At 39.5% G+C, this 17636-nt stretch overlaps 1 protein-coding gene across 1 annotated transcript in view; it reads right to left on the reverse strand.

Moving 5' to 3' along the window:
- Positions 1-6465: 6465 nt before the first annotated feature.
- The window catches only part of MAP3K9 (mitogen-activated protein kinase kinase kinase 9), a 52947-nt gene continuing 41776 nt past the window's right edge, over positions 6466-17636 (reverse strand). Inside the window, exons 8-10 of the mRNA XM_085323294.1 lie at positions 14537-14649; positions 13055-13870; positions 6466-11966 (exon numbers count right to left, since the gene is read on the reverse strand). Of these exons, the coding sequence (XP_085179420.1) occupies positions 11485-11966; positions 13055-13870; positions 14537-14649 (1411 nt within the window). The 3' untranslated portion in view covers positions 6466-11484. The remainder of the gene's footprint in view (positions 11967-13054; positions 13871-14536; positions 14650-17636) is intronic.

The raw sequence follows: 17636 nt of genomic DNA on the forward strand, positions 1-17636 counted from the left end.
TTATCTGCCATGATGCATCTAGATTCTTGCTCCTGAGGAGGTCAGCCTAACATCACAGTAACCTCACAGTTGTGACAGGAGAGTAATTACAGCTAGGAAACCTGATTCTTTTAGAACAGAATGTCATTCTGCAAAACATCACTGAAGTAAGGCAGAAACGAAGTATTTTAGTTTGAGGCATTCAGGATTTGGAGGGAGGGAGACAGTTTATAAGATAATCCATTAAAAGATACCTTTTGTAAAAAAAATGTGAAAAATGCAATTCATTTTGCATGCTATTATTTTTAATTAAACTTAATTGTCCTCCACTCTCCTTCCAGTCTATTCCAAAAGCCATCACTACACCAGCTTAAACAGAGTATATGACTAATCATACTCTATGAATGCTTTCTCGGTCTCCATATCTAGAAGAAGGGTGTAGGATTTCTTGCACATCATCACATTAGACAAACATCCTTCCTCAAAGGCCACCGTGAAACTTAGGATTCTGTAGTGCACTTCATCAGTGCAGCTACATGCCTTAAAATGGAGAAAGCTAAATGACAACTTGGTGGCAGATAGAAGAGCAAAATCATAACCTATGAATCAGAGGCATAACCTAGGAATCAAAGCTATTTTGTTCTGACTTTCACACTAATAGTAGAGATGAAAAGCTGCTTGAAAAGTTCCTTATTCAAGCAGCAATGTCTCATTGAATGAAGCAGCAGAGGACAGATAGGGCATCAAAAGTGAAATTATACACCATTTACCGAGTGTCATCATGCATAGTATGTCACTTTATTAACCTCAGGTCTAGGCACTCAGACTCACATTCTGGCTGGGATGCTAAATAAAGAGTAGGAAAAATCTTAAGCTAACAGAATAGAAATCTTTAATTTAAAAAAAAAAGTATACAATTAAGTAAACTTTTCAGAGAGGAGCCAGAAGTGGGCTGACAGACAGCTACTGTGGGACAGGTCTGACGTATATAGGCTAAAAGCTGTCCGGGTTTTAGCACAAACCAATATCCAAAACTCTATGGAGGATCTAGAGCTGGAATAGCTGATCAGAAAACAGGTAAACGTGTTGCAGCACTGGGAAAAATGACAAGTTCCTCAGAGCAAAGCAATGTAAGGCAATGCATCTACTATTCTAAATACCTGCTAAAAATTACCTAAAGTACAAAACCAAGTAGGCAAGACCTAAAGCCAATTGCTTTTGTAACAGTTTTATTCAAGTCTGTGTGCTCTAGTGTTGAGACAAGGCCTAGATCAGCATTACACTGTAATACAATAATTTTAGCCATTGAACCAAGCCTGCTTGGCATCCTTGGTTTACAATTTACAGTACATCAAAAAAAAAAAAAAAAAAAAAAAGAAAAAAAAAAAAGCAAAGAGAAGAAAACCCAAACACCCAACAACTTTCATCAGCTCTTTGCTTCACTTAAATATTGTTCTATAACATAAAATAATTTAATACAAAAAAAGAATTATAATCCAAATACACATAATACATTGACACAGAACAGAGGGAAAGATACAGTAGATTATGCACAAGAGTATTCTGTTGATGTGTTACCTACAGTGAAACAAACTGGACATTAATATAATTTAACTATTTAAGCCCAGGAGGGTCAGAGGCAACAGCCAGGTCACAAATAAAGCTTTTTAAAAATAACGCAATCTTATTTTCCTCTAAGCTTACTGCTGAACAGAAGTTAAAGGAAGGCTCCAACAAATCACTTAATTTGACAACATTTCATCACACAAACAAGGTAAACTTGGTGGCCTCAGTTATTTTACTTGAGTACCTTACCTTTTGCTAATGTAACTGCTTCATTGCAGGTTTTTAGGGCAAAATACACCTTCAGGGGCTACTCCCATAGCAACAGACTTCTGAACACTATAAACAGGAGAGAAGACATACAAAGGTCTCCAAAACACAGACCAAAATACATAACAATTTCAAGATGAATCCCAGTCCTGCAGAGTGTTTGGAGATCCTTACAAAGTACCTAACATCCTCCACACAGATTTTTCAACAGGAGCAGGAACTATCTCATATCTCAACTATCCCATATCTGATTTTTTGCAATTGGCTTTAAATAGAAGCAGGAGCAGATCCATAATTAATAAGGCAAATGAAAGAAATAGTTTATAAAAAGAGGGAGGAAATACATTCTCTGGCTGAGAAATTTTTGGACTTTCAAAGCCACAGAAGAGACATAGTTAAAAGCACTGGTAATTTCCCTGATTTTTGCATCACTGTTGCCCTCTCCACTCTATCTAAGCCTCTCACTACTTAAAGTAAGACAAAATATTTCAGGTATTTTCAGCTTGTCCTGAACTTACGAAGCAGCAAGTCATATATACTAGCACAGACAGACTGCTGGGCCAGCAGCTGACAAACAAGAACCCTGCTAACAGTGGTGGGTGCTGTTTGGTGCTGAACTTGTTAGGACTGTCCACCAGCCTGGAGGGATGCATTTATGCACGGAGAAAAAACCTGAGGAAGAGCCTCAGGTTAAATTGTCATTTGTACACACACACAACCTCCACACACCACATAACGCCCCTTCACAGCTAGCAACCTGCTAATGCAGAAGTAATTGTTCTTTCCTCCTGTGTCCAAAAACTGTCTCAAAGCTTTCCCTGTTTATGGTAAGAAATAGCAATCAAACAGGCATCAGCATGTGCAGGCATGGAAAGGCCACAAGAGTCACAGCAATCAAGCCAGCATTTTCCCAGAGGCTTGTGGAGGAGCTCCGTCCAAGTATGTTTACTCTCTCCTCTGACAAAGGAAGTACGGAGCCTAGCCCTTCACCGTGAATCTCTACAGGACAGCTTTCCTCCCTTTTAGATTGAGAGAGCTTTGCGGACCTGGTCTTGTGCATTAAGAACCACAGATACATTCCACTGACTTCAGTGATGTTTAAGGATGTTTTGAAGAGCTTTCCTGATCCAAGCTGCTTCCCTCAAGTTTAAAAAAACAGTACCAGAATATAAGAAATGGTCCCCTAAATATGAACTTTTACTACTAGATGTTCTTGGCTTTTTTTTTTATTATTATTATTATAATTACCAAATCTGAGAGGCACTGGTGCCTACTGACTTTAAGCRGAACTAGGTATGTGCTCCACTTGGAATTCGCTTATCCCCCAAAGAGACCCATATTGCAGAAGAATGCCTTTCACTCCCTGCAAAGAGCTCTAGCCAAACTCAATTATTCAGCTGACAAGCATCAGTATGCTTTTCCTTTTTCCTGCTGCTTTATTCTTTACAGTCTAGGATTTCTAGATGTTATGGCTGTCAAGATAACCTTGAAAACAGAGCAATGGCAAAACTGATGCAGTAAAATCTGCTCRAGCTGCAGTGTGAAAAATCAGCTAAGAGGTATTAGCTATCCTATTTAGATGCAAATGCTAACTATCTTGACATTTTAAGTACTGCTCATTAAAGCATGCAAGATAGAAGAAAAATTCTGCTATGAATATCAACTGAGAGTGACAACTCATTTTATGACACAGARATTGGGCCACCACATTACCCTATCCCTAAACTGAGAAATGGCCACAGCCACAAACTGCAGAAGAAATCAGAGAAGCAGCTCAGTTCTCCTCAAGATGTAGTTAAGCTCAAGAAGATCGGTGTGCAACTGAGCTATGCCAAACAATAATCAGAGGCCAAACCTGCCTTGAAACCCAATGAGAAGGATTCAAATACAAGAGTTCCCAAGGAACTTATCCAGTTATATTTTGAAATCTATTGTTAGTAGCATTCTTATCAATGAAGCTTGGAAAAACACCAGCATGTCTTCCTACTCCCCTATAGCCTGCTGCTAAGAGACTGAAAGTGGAAAGCACCAGGACAYGGCTAGAACAATGTTGCTTCTTTCTCAGGCTCAAGTGTGTCTCTCCTCCTACTTTAAGACAAGTAGCGTGTTGGCTTTACCCAACCTAAGCATCTGCTCTTGAGCAAATGTTAAACCGGAACAATCAACGTAGGACAGGGAGACAGTGTCTATCACTCCTAAATACCATATATAAAACATATTATTCTGGTGTCACGCTAGGGCTTTAGCCAACAAGCTTTTCGCACTGTGTGGATTCTCACTAACTACTCTGGAAGCTAAAATTCCAGCATGGACAAGATCCTAGAAAAAATGTTTCTAAGTAATCTGTTCAAGAATAATGGAGGGGAATTTTCACCTAACATGATTATTTTTTTAAATAAACTCAAAGTAAATACAATTTGGACAATCTGCCTGCAAAATTGTTTTAAGTTCCCATTTGCCATCTGTGCATCCATCTGACCTATCGGCTACAGAACTAACAGTAGCTCACTTCAAGCCAAACTTACAAATCCAGCACATTAAAAATACATTATGGTTTCTTAATATTTGCTACACTGGGATATCTGCACATTATTAGCATTAAGAGATTATGACAACTGCATTAGGATCAGATATATTAGGAAAACAGTACTGCAAATGTGAGGAAAGTCAGAATTGTCTGCAAGATCCACTTTAAKAGTTCATAAGATTATTTCAAAAAAAAAGTCTCTGTTTACAGATCATCATTAAAGGTAATAATGACCAATATGAAATCACCACTTTTCAGACTGTGGATAATCAGCTCTTCCATAGATCACAAACTGCCAGGAAACATGCCCTTCCTTGTCATTTATTATTTATTCTGAGATCTATGGAGTAAAAGCAAATATAATCTTAATTTATAAAAGTGAATTGCTGGTTTTATTTTCCATCAGAGATTTGAATGTCAAAGAGCCAAATACAAGTTATTACCTCTGTCCTCCCATCATACCAGCCTAAACTGACTACCTAATRCAATTCTTATACTTTCTTCCCACTCCATCTCTACAAATGAGGTAGCTCAGGGTAAAATAAAACCAATCAACCAGAAATAAAGTCACTACACATTACTCAAACTCCTCTTTTAGGATCCAGTTTCCCTGTGATGTCAAGATGTGATGCCATTACTAGGCACCTGGCATCCTCTGACTGTTGCTTATGACACTAAAAATGATAGTTTCACTCTTGTGTTGTTTTTTTCCTGGTAAGCTCTACTTTTACTTTCCCTAGTTGTTGTATCATATGTTCCTAGCCTGGAAACACTTCAGACTGAAGTACACCTAATACATGTACATAATCCACAGGTTTCCTGTCTTAGGCCCCAAAATACTATGGTAACAAGAACGAATAACTAATAAAGATGGGATAGAAYCAGCCACTAAAATCATTTGTTTTGAATTCTAATCAAGAAATAATGACACACAGTAACAGCACAGTTGTTTCCACAGGGGTGTATGCACTTCAATGAACGGACAACATAAAATATCTACGAGGCTGGTATTTGGCGTGATGTGTGATGAACAACACTAAAGTTCTGGAAGTTACAACCAAGGATCTCTTCCAAACTAAAACTACCTACAGCCCTAGCAAAGAAGCATTTGAAAGAGAAGGCACCTAGGAATATGGAATGAACCKAAAACACACATTTGTACTTCACAGCTTAAAAAAGAAAAGAGTCCAAGAAACTTKTACTCAGCAGGAAAATGATGTTCCTGGTCAGAAACTTCTTACTCATGTACAGAATGAGATGAAATGTGTGTCTCCGTATACAACATCACTGAAGTGCTGAAGATTTCCCAGAGCAAAGAAAAGGAGACCCTTGTTAGAAGGAATGCTGTAAGAAATATTTTGGTAGCTGCATTAGACCCACTACTCAATCACCTGTGGAAAGCTACCCTAGAAATCAAGCACATACACCTCAGCACTGAAATGACTATTTTTAAAATGCAGAAACAAAGCTCACGTAGGTCATTTCAGAAGCTGTACTCATCTCTGACAAATGGCAAAGCTGCTTAAGTGCTGCACGGGGCAGAAAACAGAAGCAAATGCACATTCTGACTGCGGCACGTGATATTCCGCTACTGTGTTCAACAGAGGGAGCAGCGGAACAGGCCACAAGCGTGCTTCCACGCTGCTCTGCAAAACTTTGTGAAAGTAGGGCTGAGGAAGCAATAAACTTAAGTTCCTCCTAAAAGTCTTAAAGCCTTTAGTTTAACAACCTCCCAAAAGGAAAATCCACAAACACAGGGAACACCTGCCCCCTTTCCCCCCCCCCCCCCCCCGATATGGAAATAGGAACACATGAAAAAATTGGTTAAAACCCCTTGCTGACCAGCAAGATACAATACCATCAGCTGTATCACCCACTGTACTTTAATCTACCACCGGCCATATCACCCACCATTTTAGTCTTATTTTATTATATGATAATAAACTTAACAGAATAATGTAGGAAGGCATCTTTCTTAAAGATACTGTCACTATATAATCAACTGAAGGTTTATGAAGTCTTAAAATTAATCTCTGTGATGGCTTGAGTATATTTTGGTTCTCTCTTGCATACATATTCTGTGCACATTGGTTGTTTGCAAATAAGTAGGTGTTTTAACACATATCTATTCCACCATTATTGTTTAATGTCCAGTTTTAGCCAAGCTATTGTCTTAAATGAGTTATAATTATGGAAGCAAAACAACTGTACTACAGCAACAGGATTAGGACCAAATCTTCATTTACAAATCTTGTAATTCCTTGTTCCATGCTGAAAAAGTGAAGCTGCAAGGAGGATTCTTATCATAAAAGGCATAAGCCTCCTTATTCCCCACAGAGGTGGAAAGACATTTTAAGAATATTTCCAAAATGTATGGAAAAAAAGATTAGAAAGTGATGAGGATCGTTTTCCAAGAACAGTTTCAAAAACACCCAAAGAAGCCAAAACATTAATATTCTTAAAACCATTTATAAAAGTAACAGGCTATACTTGAATTCTGAGATACAGTATTAGATTTGGTTCCATATATCCAATAGGACTCCAGCTCCCATATTCATCCCACAGGGATCAATTAAGCTTTAAATAAAAATTAACATTCAAGGTAGAAAGCTGATCCAAGTTAGGAGGTTTCCTATCATTTTCTGTTTAATGAAACACTCCAGATAGCAATCACTTGATCACATCAATTACTTGATGATTAATGCCTCACGTTCAACAGAATGAGGTATCCAGATTCATGACGATTGAACTTACATCTCTATGCAGTATTTTCCATACAAAGTCTTAAGATAACAACATGCTAGGAAGAGGAAAGCAGCTACCCCATTTCCTAGGGATACAGAAAAATACTTCATCATAAAAGCATGCTAAACCAGAACAGGTCTTTCCACACTAATGACAAAAAATTCACCTTGAAAATATTCATTTTGTTAGAAAACTAGTACAAAAAGAATATTTTCACTGAGGTTCCCTGCCCCATACTGATATCAACCTACTGCAATAACAATTTGAGGGGAAAAAATACTTATAAAAAGTTACACTTGGACTTCTGAAAAGGAGCTAAAGGAAATAAACCTACTTGATGGCAAAACAGAGCATTGTGCAGTCCATAGGAAGCAATACTATTAGAAAAAGCCCACAGCCATTGTCATCTTGGTTTTGACATAAATGCTTTTTTCTCTCTACTTGTTCCACACAATTCCTGTGAAACCAGTAGAAATGTATCAAAATTTATCTTTTTTAGTACTGGTTGCTATGTCTGTGCTTCTCCCACAATTTTACAGGAAAAACAGACATATGGATAGCATATTTTTAAGGCTGGCAAACTTTTTCTATTTCCTAAATCAGCACATCAATGCCACCAGTTAGTGAATATATACGTATTTCCAGATTGGAAAATTTTCCTTTTCTCAGCAACAATTTTGTTTGCTGCTGTTACTATCGGTTATAAAATCTGTCATTGTCTGTCTTTGTGAGCCCTGTAATTACTTTAACATATTTTACTCCATCCTTTTGTCATTGTATCTTAGACTGCTCAGTGATTTCATGCTCTCATGTTATCTTTTCCTCATTTTCTCAGCAAAAAATTTGCACCTTATTCAGCTATTTCAGAATCAATACATTTATTATAATATTTTTATAGCAAGATTTTTACCATCTTTCTCAAGAACATACTACCATAGAGATAGGTCAACCAATTTAATCCTAAGACATTTCTCACTGAAAAATGGGAATACCAGTAACCAGTAGAAGAAACAAGGATTTTTGAGCCTTCTGACTGGCTAATACCTTCTCAGTAATCTAGTGAACTACAGTGAAGCACTCCTTTCGAGATCTGGAGCACCAGCAGCTCCTGCAACAGGGAAGGAGGAAAAACAAACCAGGGAAGGAGAGAAATCAAGCCAGGATGGGGCAGATAGATATAGGGAAAGGTCATGATGTAGCTTAAATATGCACATGGTCTCTGGCCCTCATGACACCAACGGCAGCAGCTTTTAAGTATGCTTGAGGTAAAATACCTGACAACTATTTGCCTTGAGAGCCCTCTGCCCATCAGAGAATGCCCCACCATGTGCTGAAGTCGATGGCTTTGGTTTACAGCAGGCTCCTCTTGCCTGTTATCTCAGGTCCATCATGAGCTCACAACAGGAAGAGTGTATTAGTGATGGGCTGACACTCAAAGAGACTACCTCACTTCACCTCACATGCTAGATTCAAAGAGGAGAACTGTGTCCAAGGAGTGCTTTAGAAAATCCCTGTGGCTCCTACCAAGTTTCTCTGACAGCTTAGTAAAAGGGAGTATCTAGGTAGGAGACCCTGATCTGGATCCTTGACTCCTCATCTGTCCTACCTGGTTTCTTTGCCATTTGCGGTTAGTGACAGATGCCCTCAGAGCAAAATACTTCTAACAGGATAGCTGCCTAGCGCTTTCATCAAGTTAGATAATTCACCAATTATCTAAAAGGCAGAGAGAGGAAAGGGATTTCCTCTCAACTTCTCAACTTTCCTATGCAAAAGAGGTGGCAGAATAATAGGGCTTTAGAGATATCTTGCTTACTGGGAACTGGTTAAAACATTTATGGTTCACTTTGTTAAAGCAACTGGCCAACTTAGCAGGAAGCTTGCCAGGCTGAATGAAAACAGTGCAGCCTAGAAAGGTAATCTCCCATTCCAAACAAATAAACTGACTTTAAATTAAATTTAATTTCTATTTGAACAGAGCTACAGAAGGTGATGTCTTTGCAGAGCAGATGTTGCTTTCTAGGACTTTTTTAATGACATTTTTTAAAGTGGAAAGCGTTACACTTCAGAACAGCTGATCAAATTTTGTTTCAGATTTTTTAAAAGGGTAAGGGAGACTATGCATATTAGATAGTTTTAATCTCCACAGTCCCTGTGACACAGCCTCTGGCTGAGCTTGCCTTGAGTCTGTTTCTACAGTACAATTAAAATTAACCATCTGCTTGTGTTTTTCCTTTTTTTTCCAAAAAAAATCTGGATCTGGATCACAAACAAACTAGGGTTACAGAAATGGAAAGCAAAAAGAATTAATAATGCTGAAAGTCTACTTTTAACAAAATAAATGCCAGAAATATCAGATTTCTTTTTAAGGTTAGTATCTTACCTACACACCAGAATACCCTGTCTACATAGACAGTCTACCCAGAATAAGCTGCTAGTGTAGCATCATTAATGCTAGCTCTGGAGCACTCAGTGGGATAGGCAGCAAAAAATCTGCCATTAACCATGTTTCATAGATCGTGATGCCCTTTCTACATAATAATGTACTGTATATGCTTGAGAAAGGGGCACGCTTGACCAATGGCAACATGCTGGTTTTAGCCCTCAAACACAGAATTAAACTCAAGTACAGTCCTTCCCCAAACATGCTGGTTTTTAACATTAGGTTACAGACATCTGATTGCTCATGCTCTCTGGGCTGAACAGATGCAAACAAGCATTCAACTGCACTGTCTTCACAACAGGACTTCCCTAATAGGCTGAGCACAGCACTCAAATCAGTCATTTGCACCCAACTGGTCAGTATACTAGCAAAATGAGCACAGATCTGCATAAAAAGAGTGAACAGCCATGCTGTACCTTGCAATAAAGCAGACTACCCTAATATACTAAAGTAAAGGCCACATCCCTTATTTAGAGTGCCAAAGCTGGGAAAAGGGTGAAACTCTCATTCAAGCCAATAAGATATAATTGTACAGGCACAGACACTTGCATTCTTTGTACAGAAAACTGTGAGCTTAGGCACACCTTAGTTGTGTGACTTCCTCCTTCAAGACTGGGGCCTGTTCCTGCTCCAGAGTTAGGATTTTTTACAACTTTTAAACAAGAATAATGTTTTACATGTCTATAGTGCCTTCCACACAAAGATCTCAAAGGACTTTATACATATCACAAATGTCCTAAACTGCCCCCCTGTGAGGTAGGTATTATCCCTATTATTTAYAGATGGGGAAATTCAGGCACAGAGGTTACATTATTTGCCCAAGGTCACACAGTGAGTCAGTGGCAAAATAAAAGAGAATCTAGTTGTTCTGATTCCTATTTGCACAATCCAGCTACCAAATAACAGTTTCCATCTCAAAAATCAGTGTGCATTAGAACAGTCTTGGGTGTCAAGACCCAGGGCCACTCATAAAAAGCATGAGAAAGGAAGAAAAATACGAAAGAAAGAAAGAAAAAAAAAAAAGAGTGAGGGACACATAAGAACTTGCTTCTGCAAGCCAGCACAGCTTTAAAGGAGGAGTGCCTGCCAGTTCCCTTCCCAGAGCTGAGGCAGCTTGACCATGAGCCTAGGATACAGGAAAAGAAGAAGGCTGGTGGATCCAAAGCTCAAAATAAAAAACCTAGTTAAGAGTAAACAGCCATACCATCCCCCTTCATCATTTTGAAAGCATAGGGTCATAGAAAAATAGGGCTGAGAGGGACCTCAAGAGATCAYCGAAGTCCATCTACCCTGCCTCTAAGCAGGATCAACAACACCTATTCATTCCTGACAGTCTAATTTGTTCTCAAAACCCTCTATCAACAGAGACTCCTCACCTTCCCTTGGCAACCTGTTCCACCTTGCATCTGTCACGCAAGCAGACGAGGGCAAGGGAGTATAACATAGCTACTTCTGCACCTTCAGTGGGGGCACCATGATTCCCAGGCCTACCTAGTGATCTGAATACAATTTAGAGAAGCTAGTCTCCAGATATTTACTTGTTTCCAGCCTGGAAGCCTTGGGAAAACACTGAACACTAGTGTCTGCTGTAGTGTAATACTTGAGTTTTGAAAATACTGATTAATACCAGGATAGTTACCAATATACTGCAAGAGCCAAATCCTACCAGTAATAGAGACTTTGATATGGTAATTTTAGCTTACTGCAGATTCAAACTGCAGTAAGGACAGGGAAGACTACAGAAAAACCCCACAGCAAAAGTCAGCAGCTTTGAGTTGCCAAGTTACTTCCAGCTGCGGACAAAAAAAATCAGGCAGTCGGAAAACACATCTTCAGCAGAGGCAGCACCATGATATGATCTCTGTAGCATCCCTCCATTTCATCTGTCTTCAAAGTGCATTCTCAGTGCAAGAAGTAGGATTGAATTCAAAGGGGCTTACTGTCCCCAGTGGATTTCGTACTAAGACCAGAACTCTTGCTTGAGTTCATACGCTGCAGCTTTGTGTGTGTTAAGTTCACTTCTGCATAGCGGAATGGTGCTGTCCTGGCTCTGCCCCTCAGCATCTATGTCCAACAGCGTCCGCTCCTCTACAGGAAGACCCACCTGGAAAGGAAGCAGTGCAGGAAGTCCAGGTCTCTCTTCTACAGTGCTGCTGCTACTAGCAAAACAAGAGTCGAGATTGCTTGGAGTGTCAGTACTTGAACTGTTGGCAGAAGATTCACCCTTAGCATTGCTGGGTGACACAAACCACCAAGGGTCAAGCCGCTGCCGGCTGGCTGCAGGACGCGGCCGGGGCAGGAACTCCAACGTCTTGGGTCTTTCCAGTGCAGAGTCCTGCTGTGCATTCCATCGTCTTGGGGTTGGAGGAAAAACAAGGTTGGGGTCTGGCAGGCGAGGAACCTCATTTGGATCTCGGCTTGGACTAGGTGTTTTTAATATACCTATCCGAAACAGAAAATATTAAAGAAGATGGAAATGTGTTAGACATCACTGCTAAAAAGTTTCAACAAATCTTAGCTTATTATACACACACTATGAAAACATTTTCAAAGCAGAAAGTCTCTATTCAGAGTCCACAACCTCTGTATCTTTAACTGTAACATTAAACCAATTTGAAGTGAATTACTGTTTGTTTTTTTTTGTTTTATTTTGTTTCTTGTGTTCTGAACACATTAAGAAACACCTGTTTCATTTGGCAAGCACAGGCAGAGTATTCTGTGCATTGCCTCATTTGTTTTCTTCATTCTCAGACTAAAGAGTGTGTGGACACTTCTGCAAAGTTTTATTCTTTCTTCTCCAAAACACATCGCTTTTAAGTTTTCATTGATTCTATTTTAATGAATATTCTCAGCTTCATTAACCCAAATTCTACTGCAGATTCATSCAACAGATAAAATTACATTCTGTTCTGCCATTGGGAAAAGTCTACTTAAATCAGATTTTAATTTCATATCCTACTCCTTTTTGTTTCTCCTGAGTTACTAGAGTGGGAAAACAGGAAAGCATTTAAGTTATCAGACCACAGGCCCTCTTAAAGACTATAATAGTGGAAACACAGTACACCCAGGAAGATGCCTCTCACTGGCAAAGGACTACTATTAACAGTGGCACAGCCCCAAACTGCTTCAGAGATCCAGACTTAACTGCCTTAAAAATAAGAATTTGCTCTGAAATTGTAACAGCAAAATTGTAACACAAAAAAATGCATAAAGGCAACAGACGCAGAATCCTGAGCAACTGCTAAAMACACACATTTGTACCTTGATAACAACTTTGCCTAAGGAATAATAATATGCTGTGTCTCACAATACAGACATGCTGAAAGAGAGCTCTTTAGTATAGAGATGCTAGGACATACACCATTATTGTATTTTCCTGTTCATTATTTGTGTAAAGATAGTGTCAGTGAGTCCTTGTGGGCTGGGCATCACAACAGATGCTATATACACAATATGTTTACTTCCTAGTAAGTAATTATATTTTGGAAACTTTATTCTGAAAAGGAAAAKGAAGATGCCTGAAAACCTACCTGCTCCCAGTGTTCCAGTTAAACAGCTACTGGAAGGGCACCCACTGGTTGGGCACCCATTGACAATGAGTCCAGTCCCTTTGATGGCCCCATCAGAAGGTGTGCGTCTGTGCCCACCTTGCTGGGTGTGGGAAGAGACTGTCACATGCGTGGGAGTCAAAGATTGGTTGGGGTCTTGTTTGAACCTCTCAATCTGGACATTGACTAGTGGGTTATTAATGGCTGGCAAGGGAGCCTTGACTGTCACAGGGCTGACAGGCATTTCATATACCACAATCTCATCACTGTCTGAGCGCAGTAGGGACCGGGTGGAATTACATTCAGAAATGGAAGACAGGGAAAGAAGGGTCAGGGATGTGGATGGCTCGCCTAGAAACAACATTGGCTCCTCTTTCTTGAAGATCTTCCTAGAGGGTGGGCTAGTGCTCCTACGTGGACGTCCAGCTCGTTGGAAAATGCTGTCACGCTTCTTCTTCTCTTCCTTGGGTGGTTCTGGCTCCTCCTCAATCAGTAGTTGACACTTCCCTGCTTCTAACAGGTCAAAGCCCAGTCCTGCAGCAGCCAGCACTGCCCCACAGCCAAGCAAAGCAATCTCACACCTTTTATGATGGGAGCCACTACGTTTGAGGCTGTTTGTGGGTGTCAGCTGTGGGGTGCTAGTTGCAGAGTTCACAGGGGTGGACTCCTCATTGGCATCACTAGAAGGACCATCCCAGTCTTCATTCTTCTGAAATGGGATGCAGAGGTATGACTGGTTGGGGCCCGGTGAAGGGTGCACTTTGCCCTCTCCATTAAAACATTCACTGTCTTCATCATCTAGAAAGCAAATGAAAGCACACTTTGCAAGGATGCAACATTTTCACTGATAAATTTCATGGTATCTTAAAAAATATGAGAATTAGATTTCTCTTCAGAAGATGCAACCATTGTCATCTCAAGCACCATTTACTAATTGCCAAATACTAACAGGTTATTCTCTCCAAAGCATTCTCTSCAAAACAGGTAGGCTAAGACAAGTAACGACAAACACTGTCTAAGTGGAAGACTTACTAATGACAGATTATTTGGGATCAATTAACATAGATCATTTCAGAAATCTACCTTTGTTACTTCCAGAGTATATTTATATATTTGGGAATGAGAAGCAAAAAGGCAGGAAAATGAGAAGGACTTCTCCATGTATGAGACTGTGTAAGCAGTCCCTATGTTGAACATTTAATTGAGAGGTAGCATGGAGCTAGAGGGAAATTAAGAGAAGCTTGTTAGCTTGACAGATAATGGCAGTAAGAGAGATGAACACACTGAAAAATCCAAAAGTAGACATGAGAAAGTAGCTACTTTGCAAAGAATAAAAGAAGGATGAGATGCAACCAAAATAAAACCATTGCTGTAAGGTACCAGGTAAAGGTCAGGAAATAAGAAGTTCATTTAAACGTGAATGGAAGTGAGGATGAGGATATGAAGTCCAGGGAATTTCTTTACCCATCTCCGCTAAGCTGGTAAATCCTGGAAAAGCAGGCACAGTTCTCTGGATCTTTCCTAGGTTTGGAGCACTGGATGACCACTGTTTGTATCCTTCTACCAGAGCTTTCAGACTGAAATAGAAAGATAGGAGAAAACGTATAGTGCGCACAACAAACTTGATTCCTGCCACCTAAATTCTCTATTGCTCTGTTTAGGGCATTCATGTATCTACTTTAACATTAAAGCTTTAATGCTCTGCTGTGGCAAGACATTTTACAGTATCTTTACAGTATCTTAAAATACAGCCCCCTCCTCTTTTTTTTTTTTTTTTTTTTTTAAACAACATGCAGTCAAAGGATCTCAGTTCATCATTATGATGAATGCAAAATGGAACAAAGGACCATTTTAGTAGATTATTTAGACGCTGTAGAAATTAGATGAAACATTTTTTTTTTTAATCAAGGCAGACCTATCATGGCAGGTAAAAAATAAATATTCAGCAGGAGGAGCGAAAGAAAAATCTCCAAAAATATTTCCATGTGAAATACAAATGAACAATGAAAGTCAAAGATCACTCACCAGGAATAAGATATGCTAGACATTACAAGAAACAGAGTCATGCCTCTACATTACAAGCCTCAATCTTTCCCTCTGAAGAAAACACTCCACAAAGAAGAGATAATTAAAAGAGATAATTAAATAAACTGTGGGAAAATAGCTAATTTAACACTACATATTACATCACTGTTGCTTTCACAGACAAAAAAACAAACAAAAAAAAAAACATACTTTGAAGTCAACTGAGTTCAAAGGCATTTCACCTGGCACCTGAGCTCATTAGCAGTCTCCACTCATAGGAATTCATTACCAACATCCCATTTACTTCCTGCACTACTTCTGCGACATGAGAAACAGCAGCAGTAAGTGGCACATCTTTCTGACAATTTTTCTTCTTCAACTATCAATATTGCCGGAACAGGAAAATTTGTGGTGGCTTCTCCAAACTCCGAGATGAAACACACCACACTTGCTGAAAAGGTAGTATGCACTTAAGACAGTCAGAAATTGAATGAAAGGAGCAACATCATCTGATGTATAACATGTATTTGCTCATATCCTTCTCTCTCTGCACAGGAAGGACTCTAATGAATTTTCTCATGATTCTCACTTTTTCCAGAATCACTCTGCATTTCTATGATGGCTTCCATCCCAAGATTTCAAGGTTTTATTATGTTAGTCTTCCTCGTATGCAGTTTACCTCTATTCTCTAGCTAACCAGCAAGCCCAGCTTGTCACCAAAGAACTGTATTACTGTGGCAAGATCAAAAAGTTTAAACTTGGTTCAGCAGATGTTCAGCTGGTTGATGACTATTTATTAGACATTACCTTTCAGATGCTCTTACTATTCCCAACATTCAGGAATAGTTTCAGATTACACTAAAAGCATCCTGTACAGTTCTCATCTGTTTTGAAAGTTCAGCATTTTCTCCTCATTAACCGTTCTGGCACGTGCAGCATATTGCTATGAACTTGAATCCTGCCAGCACAACGCTGAATCCTACTTGTCAACACAGCCAGCCATGTGACTTCACAACAGAAATGCAAYTGAGCGTAAGTCTCTGTCCTGATCCTTTCACTCCAAAGGACACTCAGCTATGTGATGACACCTGGCARACTACACATCTTGTATCTGACTTATCCAAACGTAAAGCTTGCGTAGTTAGGACAAATACCATAAAAAGAGGGCAGAACATTAAGGATAAGCTGGTGAGTGAAAATGAACCCTGTTAGCAGTTTGATCATCTCTAAAAGTAAACGTCAAAGCTGTGACAATGTAGGTAAGACATTACTGAAGAAGCGAGTATTTTCCTGGAGGCAGGAACGTGCTCTGTTGTCTGCATGCACAGATGGCAAACAGCAGAGTTGTGAGTGACAGGCAGCAGTCATCTTCAGTTTAGCCTTCACTTTACAGTCATAGCATCTGCAGTGTCTTGGGAACTGTCCTTTATTGCAGAGCAGGACACATCACCTTTGTCTACCTCCCTATGACTTCTCATAGTATTCCCTTGTTAAAAAGAAAAAGAAAGATGACCATGAAGGTCTCCTGTCACTGACAAAGCATAACTCACTCTGAATAGAAAGACAGAAAGTTACTGGAATAATTCAAAGGCTTTCTAAATCTGTCTTAGGGTGATTTTCTTTTTTTTTTTTTTTTTTTTTTTTCTCTTCTCTTCCCCTTCTACCCAGTTACAAGCAACACTGCCAGGGAACTCCAAAGACCCGTGCCAAGGATAGCTGCACGTCCTCTTYGCAGACAGTAGGGTGCGTCTGGAAACAATTCAACACATGCACTCCCAGAGCACATCGCTGCTATGGCTGAACCACCYGTTAACCCTTCAGCGAAATGCTACGAAAGCAGAGGCAGCAAAACTATTTTAGTCACCAACAGGACCACTCAGGCACCTATGGATTTCCTACCTGTAATCTATTCATATTAAGTAGTGGAAAGGGTATTGCGCCATTTGTTGCACTACACTTGACTGACTTTTCTGTCACCTCACACCTCACAGAATTTGAAGAGATAATAGTTAAAGGACTGTGGCTACCACAAATCCAGTGTCGCCTTCAGCAAAATCAGTAACACGACTAATGTGAAAACTTAAGTAGAAAAAAAAAAATCACTTGTGCCACTCATAGCAACAGGCTGAGGCTAATCAAAGCTCAAATTAAAGCACAATAAAGACAAAAGACAAATTTAAGACAATAAACACTTCATCATATAACCTTAAACACGTAACATATACTGTAACTAAACTGTCATAGCACTAGTCCAACSTAAAGCTTCTGCAGTCTCAGCAGTTCATCGTATCGGCCTTCTGCTGCTGTGCATATTATCTATGTTCAAAGATAGACACAGACCGCTGAATAATCATTCCGTCATTTTTCATGACTGGCTTTACTTAACTTTAATTATAAGTCAGTTTACTCAAGGAAGAGAATTTCACCGTAATCCCCATAATGTAATCCTTGCACAAATTCAGGATTATCTCCTGTGAAGAACACATGGAAAGTGATGAAAACGATAAAAGATTTAAGTTGCCTTGGCCACAGAGTTGTG

Source organism: Rhea americana, unplaced genomic scaffold, assembly GCF_003343005.1.
Source record: "Rhea americana isolate MKP2758 unplaced genomic scaffold, rheAme1 scaffold_84, whole genome shotgun sequence".
NCBI classification, from domain to species: domain Eukaryota; kingdom Metazoa; phylum Chordata; class Aves; order Rheiformes; family Rheidae; genus Rhea; species Rhea americana.